This window comes from Engraulis encrasicolus, chromosome 22 (assembly GCF_034702125.1).
Source record: "Engraulis encrasicolus isolate BLACKSEA-1 chromosome 22, IST_EnEncr_1.0, whole genome shotgun sequence".
Taxonomy (NCBI): domain Eukaryota; kingdom Metazoa; phylum Chordata; class Actinopteri; order Clupeiformes; family Engraulidae; genus Engraulis; species Engraulis encrasicolus.
In genome coordinates this window covers 15580301-15594041 of record NC_085878.1, presented here as the reverse complement: position 1 = coordinate 15594041, position 13741 = coordinate 15580301, and the positions used below count along the sequence as shown (strand labels likewise).

Here is a 13741-nt window from a genome sequence, read left to right as displayed (position 1 = left end):
TTCTGTCACGTTCTGGACAAGAGCCTTGGAACTTCACAACAAACTATCATGGCAGTACATGGCCATGGCTGAGAAATAAAATGACATTAAACAACCTGGAAAATTAAAACAGGTGGAAGGAAAATAAATTCTATCATAGTTAATACTGTTTTATTTGTCCTTCACGGATTTACAAATCAGCGCCTCAAGCATTTGTAAATACACACTGTGCAGCCATAACTGCAATATTGCAGTTTCTTGTTCCAGATGAATTCTTGCCAGAGTTGTTGCAATGTGGCTGTTTATTGATGGTATTCATTAATATTTCATTATTTGGCAGAAAGTGGTTCAGGTGACTGAATATCGCATTTTAATCGTGTTTACATAATGTCTTTCCCCCCTGCACAATAACTTCTTACTGCAGTGACAGATGGCTTACCTGAACTACCTGACACATTTTTAATGAATCTTTTAGCAGTCAGCATCAGCAGTAAAAATGAGCTGACCTGACCAACAGAGAAACAAAAATTACATCATTGACTAAATCAAAAGTTGGGGTCTGGAACAACATTACACTGAGTTTCATCCAAAATAGGACAAGGTGTGGTCCGGCACCCCTACCCAAAGCCTAACAGTTTCATAACGCGGCATGAAATGTGACAAATTCTTGGCCAAACCTTGCACCAGGCACATTCACCAATTTATTTGGCTTTGCTGCTGCAATCTATCCACTTGGTCTTACACAGCTTTTCTTAATTCTGTTCATGGTACCTCTGGCTTGATATGGAAGGGGCTTCATATCATTTGCTGCAGAAGTGCCTATGACTGTGGATATGAATATCAAATTTGGCTAACCCTTATGCATGATGTTTACACCATTTATGGGTTATATGTCAGTGTCAAAGACACTGAAATACACTGACATCTCATGTGGTGAATTAAATACAGTGTGCCTTCAGCACTGACTAAACCCTCAGAGGGAGCTGAGAAGCCTCCTCCTCACATGCTGATTAGGACACGCACACATGTGCACCAGCACGCACGTTCTCTCTCTCTCTCTCTCTCTCTCTCTCTCTCTCTCTCTCTCTCTCGCACGCACGCACGCACGCACGCACGCACGCTCGCACGCACGCACGCACGCACGCACACACACAGCCTTTTCCAGGTAATATTTTGCTGGAAGACTTGGAAATGTGGTAGTCTTTTGCTACAGTCAGACCCGTCATCGTTTAAGGCTAGTAGGCCTTCTTCAGGTGCATTTAGGAGGCCCACTGCCTGGCACCTGCTGAGAATGCAGGAATAGGATCAACCACCTCACACTCTCCTCAGAAAGTGACCTTTAAATTCCTTTGAAAGATACTCCTCAGACGAAGATGTGCAGGAAACCACATAACCACTTTTTCTATTCTCTAAGGAAGCAGCAGATTGTAAGTGCCCTATATCATGTTTATATCATGTCATAGGACATTTAACATGTTGCTACACTGTGATAACAAGCTAAACTCACTCACCTGCACATACCTTGTTACGCCCTGTGTATTCTGTATTGTTCTCACACATGTTGTTTAAACCGCTCTGGATTAAACTATCAAATGTGATGTAAAAATGTAATCTGATCAGACAACATCATAAGCTTCCTCCCTGCACAGTATCTGCACACACCCTCAAAGCATTATTAAATGCATCTACTTCCTAAAAAGAAACACTAGCTTTCCACATGTGCCTATTAAGGAACAAACGTGTGTAAATAAGTAGATGTCAAGCCAACAGTGCAGATGTGGGGAACAGCTGGCCACCTCTGGCCCATTTGCATGACTGGCTTGATGGAGACACGTGGCTCTGGCAGGTGGCCTGCAGACAGGAGGAGTGAATTGAGGACAGGCAGTCTACAGGGCCGGATTAACGCACAGATATGGCTGCAGCCTAGTGGCCCCACCTGCCAGGGGCTCGCCGACTGGCCACAAGTGAAAAATATTGATATGATAAACTAGTGATAGGATGCGATATTGAAAAACGGATCTGCCATATCAAGTAACGTTGGTAGATATGTTATCCTTAATTCCTAGCTCACAATTATGACACTGTCTATGTAAAAAAAAAAAAAAAAAACCCCGCAAAATTTGCCTTCCGGGGGGCCCACAGCAACCTTTTGTCTAGGGGCCCAGGCCATCTTAATCCGACCCTGACAGTCTACACCACACACGCCACATCACATCACACCACGGCACCTCACCACACTCCTCATCACAAGACACCACTCCACACGACATTACAGCAAACCATTATTCCACGCCACACCACACCACACCACACCAGGCCATACCTGCTACCAGCTGGTCGATACCTGTGAGGATCAAACGCATGGTGTAAAAGCATAACAAGATCAGCCATCTGACCACACTGCCACTGCCAGAGCCTGAGAGTGATGTTCCAGCGGGTTTTTCATCAAGGTAGCAGTTGGATAGCCTGATTATCATAAACGTTAAAATCTCTTCCAGACTTGGTCTGACCAAGAGCATAACAATTAACGTTTCCCAAATAGCATGACTGACCCGCCTCTCTTGGTTTGCTACTGGTTGTTTGCTTCCCGACAAAGTGGGAGGAGTTCCTGATTTTTCCTGAGCTCAGAAATGAGAGGCTATTGTATTGCTCCTAGCCTAAAGCTACGGTGAAGGTGTTGCGTCACTAAGTGTTGCGTCAATTATAGCCAATACGATCTAGTAGCCGTTGACTGAGCTGGAGTGTAGCTTTTAGGTAATTGGGAACATAAGGCCCCGTTGACCCCTTCCTACACTAGCCTACTACTCCAACATAGGGTTGCGGGATGTAGCATACCGTTACACTCTGAATCATTCTTTTAAATGTGGTATTCTTTAAAAAATGACTTAGCATTGAATTCACTTAGAGAAAAAAGTGTTTTTAAAAAAAAAGAGGAACATAGATCTATGGAACCAATGGGCTGTGGGCAGGACCGGATTAAGATGGCCTGGGGCCCCTAGGCTAAATTGAAGTGAAGTGAAAGTGAAAACCCACCTGCTAAACTCCAACTCCCATTGTCATTGTGACACAGCACTTCACAGCAAACAAGTGTTCACTGCACACTGCACATAACGAAATTGCATTTTATGCCACACCCGTGCAAGGGGGCAGCCCCCAATAGCGCTGCAAGGGAGCAGTGCAGGTTCCTCAGTCATGGAGGAGGATGGGGGAGAGCATTGGTTAATTACTCCCCCCACCAACCTGGCGGGTCGGGAGTCAAACTGGCAACCTTTGGGCTACAAGTCTGACGTCCTAACCACTTAACCATGGCTGCCGGTAAGGTCAATTTTGTGACAAATTTACGTAGACAGTGTCATAATTACAAGCTAGGAATTAAGGATAACATGCCTATTAACTGTACTAAACACAATTAATTTAAATACTGCATCTTATCATAACTCTGCAATTTCTCACTTTTGACCAATCAGGAGACCCCTGGCAGGTGGGGGGCCCTAGGCTGCAGACATCTAGCCTGTAGCCTATGCTATGGGAACCCAGGGCTGACCCCTGTGAGGTATTATTATATATCTATATCCTCTGAGTCTTCAGAGGTGTAAACCCCCATAAAAAGTAAATTAAAATGAAGGAACAGAGAGTGGAGTACGACCACCAGAATATATACTCACATATTGGCAGCGCCATATCCGGAGCTGAGGAACCCCTGGTAATCACTTAGCGCTGGGCCACGTCAGAGGGCAAGTTTCTATCCATCACACGGCGGTCAAAGTCAAAAATGGAAATGCCCGGGCACTCCAGGTAGAATTACTGCGCTGCGCTCGATAGTCTGGTGGGCACTGCATTCATGTTGACACTTGTCATTGATCTCTCTCCTGGCCTTGGCGATTAATGGCTGTTGTCAAAGTGTAAGCCCCATCAACACTGGCTGGCGCACAGCAAAGTGCTGGGCTAAGCTAATTTTGTGCCTCAATCTATACAACCACCCTAATGACCCCACTGACACAAGACCATGCTGAACAATTTGGTCCACTTTGAAGCCACTGGTGCTGTTGCTTTTCTTACTGTAGAAGCCTTCACCTAACAAGAGTACCTTCAAAACCTCATGTAGACAGTGAAGCCAAGGCTGTGAGTTTTCACAAAAACGGATGCACAGATTATGAAAATTCATTATTACAAACACACAGTTCAAATCCATCCATTCATTCAAATCCTACATGGTGGTCTGAAATTGAAATTCTTACTGAATCTGATGGGGTTCGTTTCACTAGATTGGTCAGCATTGCCACCTAGAGGTGTAAAAATCAGATACAAGCTGACCCACCCATAATATCCCTCATATGGCTCACACAGTACACTAGGTGTGTCTCCAATGGCCGCCTCGCGATAACCCATCCCACTTATTTAAAAAGATTAAAAAAAATGGTCTTTTATTAGTTTATTTATGATAGGACAGTGAGAGATTGGACAAAAATCAGTGGCGAGAGAGAGATGGGGAAGGTTTGGCAAAGGACCCGGGCCGGAATCACACTTGAGTAACTCACGTAGCAGCCCAGTGCCCTACCGTTAGAGCCATGGTGGGGCCAACCCATCCCACTTCTGACGCTATTTGTAGAGCAGTGGAGGAGGGTTAGTCCACCCAGCTTCAAACCCAGTCCTCCAGAATAGCAGACGTGTTCTTTGACCATGTCAACAATGGTAAGACAACCAGAGCACACCCACAACCAGGCACTCCATCACATCCTTATTTCAACCTTGTTTTCAATTTGAATTCTTACCATAAGGAAGCTGTTTGTCGTTTAAAACAAACGAAACATTCCACCTCTCTCTTTTCATCCATAAACATGGCACACAGTTTCTGTTTGTCCTATTTCATATATCCTTGGCATAGACATAACATAGACATATGTTATTAAAGTACCTACCTACGTGTATATATTATGAAAATATAAAAGCTCCCAAGCACCATATTTTAGTTTTACCAATGACCTTCCAAACCACAAGCTCACATCTCTGTAGTTACATGGGTATTGATGGCATGTGCAAGTATTTTCAGAGAGGCCTAATTGCATGGTCACGATTGTCCCCTTAGGGGACTATGAATGAATGAAAGTGTCACAGATCAGTTCTAGTCTAGATGCTTTGTATTAAAAAACTGAGGACACAGTGATGAATGAAAGCACCTTCCTCCCAGCCACTTAGCTCGCTAATTATGGATCAAATCAGAGCTCTCAGCAAACACTGCTAATTACCTAATTATCAAGTCCTGTGACCTTCAAGTTGCGGGGGAACTACTCAGACAGCCATGACTCTGTACTCAGACAGCAATGTCACAACCCAACACCAATAGTGTAAATGTAGTGGACCCAGGAGACACGTAGTGTAGTGTTAAGGTAGCTGTCCTGCACCACAAACCACACCACACAAGGCATGACTGACATACAGCATGACGGATGACTGGTTCCCTCGACAGCAGAGCAAACATGTTGTCAGTCAGCCAGAGCCTCACTGGATACTACATCCCCCGGCCCAGGCATCTCTCTCTCTCTCTCTCTCTCTCTCTCTCTCTCTCTCTCTCTCTCTCTCTCTCTCTCTCTCTCTCCCCTGTGGGTCCTGACTCCTGACTGACAGGTCATGTCAGGATGCAGTGACGGCTCACAGTCTGAGTGGAGGGAGAGAGAGCAACCTTTCGAAACTACACTTGCATTTGGGCTGAAGGATGAGACAATTGCCAAGACAACTAAACTGGAACCTGCATGCTTCTGGTGATGCCTTCTCCGAGGTAGGTAGGCCTATAGGAAGTTCTATTATACAATTGATTGACATATTGTGTACTGTGTCTTCCGTCTTCATCGGGGGTAACATGGATGTTGATGTGTGAGGTGCTTAAAAATCAGCTGATGTTGTCGTGGAGATGTGACATCCCTGTCAATTATGACAGATTGGTCACACCTCCTGCTGTTAGAGTTGTCCTCTTAGGATGGTGGTCCAGGTGTGGGAACAACATCAACTAATTTTAGAGCACGTCACACATCAACATCTATGTGACCCTCTGATGAAGATGGAAGCTATACCGTCAAAACATGTCAGGTAAAAGATAGAAAACTTTTACAAGTCTGAAGTAAAATATAAACCTAAGCGTTATTAAAACAGTTAGACATAATGAACGTTATACATCTACTACCTGTACCTGTAGGCCTACTGATAGTTTCATGGTACTGTATCTTCATGCCTGCATGTGATATTTTACATGACCTCCAGGGGGCGGTGTTTTTCTACCAGACACTGTCGGTGGGTGTGACTTATAATTGTGGAGAACTTAAAGGCTCTTTGGATGTCTGACCTGGGGGCATTGTTAGAAACTGAGCAGAAATGTCTCCAACTGGCATCTCCCAGGACTCTAAAGCTGGGGTGCAATTACACATTTGGGCAGTCATGAGTAAGTGGTTAGGGCATCAGACTTGTAGCCCAAAGATTGCCAGTTCGACACCCAACCCGGCGGGTTGGTGGAGGGAGTAGTTAACCAGTGCTCTCCCCCATCCTCCTTCTCCACGACTGAGGTACCCTGAGCATGGTACCGTGCTGCTGCACTGCTCCCTTTCATGCACCATTGGGGGCTGCCTCCTTGCACGGGTGAGGCATAAATACAATTTTGTTGTGTGCAGTGTGTGCACTTGTGTGCTGTGTAGTGCTGTGTCACGATGGCAATGGGAGTCGGAGTTTCCCATATGGGCTTTTGCTTTCACTTCACATGCCTTTTCAGCATATCTGAATCAAGAGGATCTGTCTGCGTTGGAGGTAAAGCATCAGGGTAATGGGCTACTGTGCAGGAAGGTCTTCCAGGACTACAGCGGTTGACTGATGAGTCAGTGTGCAATATGTGCTGCGTAAGATCTACAACTTCCACCCCAAGTCACATCTCAAGGGCGCAAATGGATAAACATCTGTTTAAAGAAAAAAAAAACCTAGTACAAACTTGTAGTATAGTATGTCTGTTGAATGCATCAATGATGGTAAAGCACCATTTTTACTGGAGGAGCAGAAATCATTCTTTGACCTTAGGGACCATGCAGTATGAAAACCATGCACATTCTCGAATCTCCAAACTTTTTAGTGACTGGTGTTGTAGAATACCAAACATGGTTGCTCTATTTTGCCCGCATAGACTGACAGTCTAGCAGAGACAGGGGCAAAGATGCAAAACAGACAAAAAAAACACCCAAAATCCCACAGGGGCATGGGGTCTTTGGAATTGTTTAGGCCTAAATATATCTACCAGTCATGAGACTGTCTTTGCACAGCATTGTGTTTTGGTTTGATAATCACATTGGCAAGATGAAAAAATAATGTTATGGACAGGGCCAAGATTCGTAAGAGCTGAGATGCACCGTTGAACACCAATGCACAACAAACCATGTCCTCATGACTTAAGGTTTTCTGAGTAACATTTCTGAGCACTGAGAAATGTTAATAAGAGGGTCAGGACGGGAACTGTGGCTCAGAAGTCTGCCTTGACTCCCTTGGCTCTTGTGCTTCCTTCTTCAATATAACAGAATAGGACACATGCATACAGAGGCGCGGGGAAAAGCTTAATTGCACAAAACACGAAAATAAATGTTTGCACAGGTCTGTGAAGATTCACATTCACCCAGGTCACGTTAGTCAAAGAAGTTGTAAGTAGTCGATCTTTGATTGGGCCTTGAAAACCTTTGAGTTTCACTTTACTTTAAAGCCATCTTCAAAAATACTGAAATGGGAGACATTGGTGTTGTATGATGTAAGATTATTCTGCTATTTGAGTGCATCCAGATAAAGGAGTCCACGTTAAACATTGAAAGTTCTCCAAAGAAGCTTCGGTTTACTATTGTGGGGTAAACAGAGACCATGAAAAAGTTCTCTAAATAGTGATAAGCAGTAAAGCCGACAAGAGAGGACAAAGGGGTCAGGTGTCCTGGGCCCAGGAAGAAGAGGGGCCCAGAATTGGGTTCTCATTACATTGTATGTATTGCGAGAGGGGGCCCTTTCAGAGAACTTTGTCCTGGGCCCGACCAAAGGTGTCAGCGGCCCTGGCAAGTAAAATGTGACAAGTTAGTTCTTGGAAGAACCCTGAGGTTTTCTTGGAGGTTCCTCAGAGGACCTTCCGTAAGAACCCAAAGGTTCTTCAAGGACTCTTCAGTTAGCCATTGTAGGGGAACCCCTAAAGGTTCTCTGAGAATCCTTGAGCTCCTCAGATAACTTTTAGATTCCCCACAGTGAAAAAATAAAGTAGGAAAATGGACATGGCAAACATCTGAAAATACATAATTACGTTTGCAGAAAATTAAATCACTTACAAATGGCAGCCAGCATCATAATTATCATAATCATGCTTAATTATCATGATGGCGTTCAAAAACCCCTTATGTATGTACAAACACACTGATTCCTAGTCTTTAATGGACATTAGCATAGGCCTACACAACTCCTTGAACTTTTGCTGCCACTCTTGGTCAGGGCCGAGGCCAATTCCATGGAAGAGAAATCATCATCATCATCATCATGACAGTGCTGCTAAAAATAATAAGAGACCCAACCCTGTTTCCCCTCATCTGGCTTCATTATTGAAGTATTTGATCAGATTAAGTTGCATCGTCTATGAACAACAGCCATGAACAGAACATGATTGACCATTTCGGAACACATGAGGACAACATCTAGGGAAAAAAAACAACAAAACAATAAATTCTCATAATTGCACATTTTGTTTGTGGTGGTGTGGTGTAATTACATTAAGGCTTAGCTTATCTTCCCTCATCAAACTGTGGCTGTCTTGCGGCTGGGGCTGGGGCTGGGCACGTGTTCCATCCACTTGATTGCATAATATGCGCTCTCTTGGGGTTGGTGTCTTGCCTGTGCCATTATCTGAGCCACTTGCTTGTCTTGTACACCAAGCCCTGAAGGAGCTACATGTGCTTCAGTGCAGAACAAATGGATAGTACACTGCACCATTTCTATTATGTCCCCATGGCCATTTCCCAAACTGTGCGGATGAATTGAACTGTGTACTGTAATTTTATGTGTTGGTCTATTTTACGGTAACACACCACTTTCCTCCACACTCGCCACTTTACACCGTTAATAACAAGTGGAAATGGGTATTCGATTTCCGCCTTGTTCAATTTAGCCTGCATAATTACATTAATTGGTGGTAAAGCAAAACAACGGTGAATAGGTTTTTCTCTGAGGGAAACACTGATCTATGTAGACCACCCACGCTCACTTCACTCCCCAGCCTTGCATGATTGCAACAGATTAGCCTTTTGTCTCATGAAAATGTAGATGGGTAGAGGTGAGGTAGCCTATTGTGCTCATGAGATCTGGATAAGCAGAATAGAAAATCATGTTTCTGACATAGTATTGCATAACTACTTTGTAGGTAATAAAAAACATTTTTATTGGTTTATGTTAAATTTACGTAAAGAAATCAATTCTGTATGCAAATCACATCAGCATATGACTGCAGCTAAGAGGGAATAACGAAACATTGAATGCAAAGTCTCCATACAAGAAATATTACACAATTTGGGAATTAAAAGATTTTCTACACTTTTTAGCAGGGGTTAAAATTAATACCAGAAATCTGTGCACAACTTAACTGTTGTGTTAAAATGACAACAAAAAACAATGACCAAAAACATTATACTAAAAATAACATGAGCAAAACAAGTTATCACATGAGTAACATCATTTACACAGTCCCATTTACTTTTAGTTATGTGTACAGTATGAGTGTACACAATGCTATTGCTATGATCTAATGTTATACATTAAACTTACAAAGCAACAAAACAACATTCAAGTATAAAAAAGGCACTGGCCAGCCAACACCTGACTGAGCTTTAGCACCTGCTCTTGTTTGAAGCACCAATTCTCAAAATATCTTGAGTATTTTTACTTGTTGTTGCTATTTTGCCATTGCTGTTTTTTGTCTCCCACTTTGATGTAGGCATCAGCTGCAATCCAAGGAAAGCATTGTTAAGGGCTGCACATACATAGTACTCCTGTATTTACCATGTATCACGGCATGTTAAATTAGGCCACTTGTCACGTTAATGCCATAACTGCAGTAAACCAGACCACATGTTGTTTACTGCTGCCAGACCAAAAGAGCACTTAAAAAGTGTTTTCAAAGAATACCTTTTAAAAAAGTTCTCTACAACTATTTTTTCAAAAAACTTGCACAAATTGATAGAGGCTTCCGAGTGTAGTGAAGAGGTCTTCAATGCACCACAAAATGTGACGGCAGTCACAATGCTACTGTCCTGTCCAAAGGGAAGGCAGTAAAAATAATTCCAGAGCACCGATGTTTTCTTTCCCCCACTGCCCAGCAGTTTCAATAATACATACATCCTCTTTGTTGCTATTCTTTGAGATGTCTGGTTGAATCTAAAAGGCACCTCTCTTTTGTGAGTGCAACTGGGGTGTGTGGGCGCGGGGGTGATACAGTATACAGAATGGGCTCCCAGAGGCCCTCCACGGGGTCCTGATCGTCAACATCAGCACTCGGCCCACAATAGCAGATAAATGCTTTGCCTTCTCACTCTATCCTTCCTGCCTCCTCTTCACAGCTACTGCTGCTTTCCCGAGAGTGCATCTGTGTGCTGGTGCTGTATGTCTGTCTGTTCAAACGTTTGAATGTTTTTCTCGTTTCGGTGAAGATTATCTGTACTTGTATGTGGGCGTCTCACTGAATGTCTGCTTGCAAAAAGTCCTGCTGTCAGCATGGTGTTTGGGTTGAAACATGTCCACTGAATGGACAGCTGTTCATACATTTCCCGCCATGTGATGCATCCTCGGTATGTGTCTTTGTCATTCACTCAGCGGCGGTGGGTAATTTTGTCCGTGCTCTGCGTCCACTGGGCGCAGGTCTTGCAGCACTGAGCACGCACCGTGGCCAGGCTGCAGCGGCCCAGCCACCTCAGGGACTGGCAGAAGCGGAAGGTGAGGCGGTCACGCACGCACACCTGAGCTGTGGAGAGAGAAGAGGGAGGGAGAGAGAGAGAGAGAGACAGACAGAGAGAAAGATTTACATCTTTTACCAGAAAGTTTTTAATAAGTTCAGTGTTCAAGTATGACACCTGATCTGAACCATTCAAACATACACGAGACAAACTGGGCATCAGTTTGAGGTGAACTCACTTTTACCGTACTCACCATAATTTCACAAAAAAGGAAGCAGATGCAGTTTATGTTACATAATTAAACCTATTTTTCTGTGGTAAGCTTCAGACGTTGCATTAAACTTATTCTCTGCACATTTTGGAAACTGAAATATTGTTCAATTGTTTTCTTTTTAATAGGTGTACTCAGTATTGTTGTGCACTGTATGGGGGTTTACATGGACTATGCTGTTGTGCTTCTAGCTACAGTAGCCTATGTATTAATGTCTCACAGGAAAAAATCTATTGTGTTGTGTGTGACTGTGACTTGAGTCTGCAATTCCAGCCAAAAGAAATAGGAAAAGCCAGTTGAGCACTAAGGCCACACACAATTTTCCTCTTGGCCAATTCAACATGCAGACACAAAAGGGTGACCATCCAAGAGCAGTCGAGAGACAATTCAGCTGTGAATACTGTCTGCACATTGTAATGTGAAGAGGGAGAAAATGACATGCTTTGTTTGGGGATGGAAATACGTGTTTACACTTCATGTGGTTTAAATTGACACGCAAACAACTCATGATGCAAATGCACCATGCATTTGTGAATAACAATACCACTGATTATACAAAGCATGCACACGCTGGATACACTAGAAAACCCTTTTGATGTACTATTGTGTAAATGTTTCTCGACATAAAACCAAAGTAATTGGCTGAAATTGCCTATGCTCTCCCACAGTCATAATATTGACTGTGCATTCAGAGCCTTCTCCCTGCCTGCCACAGATAGACCGTGTCGTCCAACACACATAGACAATGTTCTCCCACACATTTTGTCAATGCTTCCCCCACATATACAGTCCGTGCTCTCCTAAAACCAGAATCTGTCTCATATCGCACACTTGTGTCAGTGCACTGAAAGCTAGTGCATGGTACCAAAGTCATTTCCCCATAAGTTATTTCACTCCACGGCCATCTTGGCAACACCTTGGGGCAGCAATTTTCAGTTTAGTAAGACCATGGGCATCTTAGAATGAATGGGAAAAACAGAAAGGGGACGACTGAGCGATACACAAACCATATGGTTGGAATTTCATTGAAAACCAGAGTATCGAGTACAGACTCTCTAGGATTGGCCGTTTAAAGGAAAGCAAATTACTCTAATTTTGAACTGCGGATGTGCTGCACTTCACGACAACACATTCTGTTTCGTGGCCTGCAGGATCAAACGGACTCTGTAGCAACCCCATGTGAGTAGCAACCCCATGTGAGTAGCTACCCGATGTGAGTCGCACATGTCATCTGCCACCGATCGGCAGCAGATATTCCGAAGGCATACTGTTTAGGTTTGAGCTATCATAAAAGCTTATGTGTCGATGCGGCAAGATGATTGGATAAATGAGAGCACAGCTCAGCAAGCAATTGGCTTTTGTTGCCTCACAGGTGGGAGATGTGCAGGCACATCTCAAACAACTCAAATTTCAGTTTATATTTTCACAGTACAGTATTTCTATGCGGATGGCAAATACAAATCCTTGCATAATTGAATTATGCAGCGTTTTGAGTAGATAATGAAGACACTGAATATTAATACGCTAGCATCTTTTGATCTGTCAGCCAATGAATGTAGCATGAAATCCAAGTGAACGTAACTTGAAAGTATGATATGAAAGCCTTCCTTAAGTGAAGTATGTACATACAAAATGTAGGCCAACTTAACCATAGTCAAGTAATTAAACCTGAACGAGGTGAAATCAGGACAAAGTGGACGTTTGTCCAAGGATGTATGAAATACTTCAAGAAATTGAGAAATTGTTCCTGTTCCATATTTTTTCTTAGGTATGTTGGGAAAAAGCACAAAGAGAAAATGTAATGGAATGTGCACTTGGGGTTAACATCGATAGAAAAATGAGAAAGCCATGGAGGATGAATAAATCTCCAGTGAGGGACGCCAGCGCTGGGAAAACACAGCATGGTATCTCCAGAAGACATGGTATGGAGTGGAAGACAAGAAAGACAAGATATCGAGTGAACAATGGAACATGAGCTTGAGTGCTCTGAGATCTATTGTGTTCCCCCCTGACCATGAGCTTTTTGATTCCTAAACCTAAAGCATGTGATGTTGTCATGGGAATTTCTCATCGCTTGCCAGAGAACTTTGCAAAACTGTAAAGAATGGCAACTGTACACACATGCACGAAGGCATGCACACACGCGCATGCACGCACGCAGGCACGGACGCAAGCGTGCATGCATGCACGCATGCACGGATGGAAGCAAGCACGCACGCACGCTCGCACACACACACGATGCATGCAGAGCTGGAGCAACTCTCGCATCCTTCATTGGTTACACCACTGCTGTCCAGGCTCAGCACTGTAACAGAGAAGTGGGCTGCCAAAGCAGTCCCTCTGTCCAAATGAGGAGTTCCTCTGACCTAAGGCCAGTTTCACACACCCGTATGGAAGCAGCAGACCCTCTCTTCCCCTCCAGCTGGCTTCCGAAGGGGAGACCTCAGCTGAACCCTGGGATGGAGTCAGTGGGCCCAGTCTGAAGCCTCCCTTGCACTCTTGTGCTTTTTGTTAGTCTGCAAAGGGGGAGAAAATCCCTTCCAGCCCGTTTAATATT

At 43.8% G+C, this 13741-nt stretch overlaps 1 protein-coding gene across 1 annotated transcript in view; it reads right to left on the bottom strand.

Annotated features, from left to right (window-relative positions):
* Window positions 1–8753: 8753 nt before the first annotated feature.
* LOC134438588 (A disintegrin and metalloproteinase with thrombospondin motifs 7) overlaps window positions 8754–13741 on the bottom strand; it is a 96480-nt gene continuing 91492 nt past the window's right edge. The window contains exon 24 of the mRNA XM_063188182.1: window positions 8754–10981. Coding sequence (XP_063044252.1) covers window positions 10830–10981 — 152 coding nt within the window. The 3' untranslated portion in view covers window positions 8754–10829. The remainder of the gene's footprint in view (window positions 10982–13741) is intronic.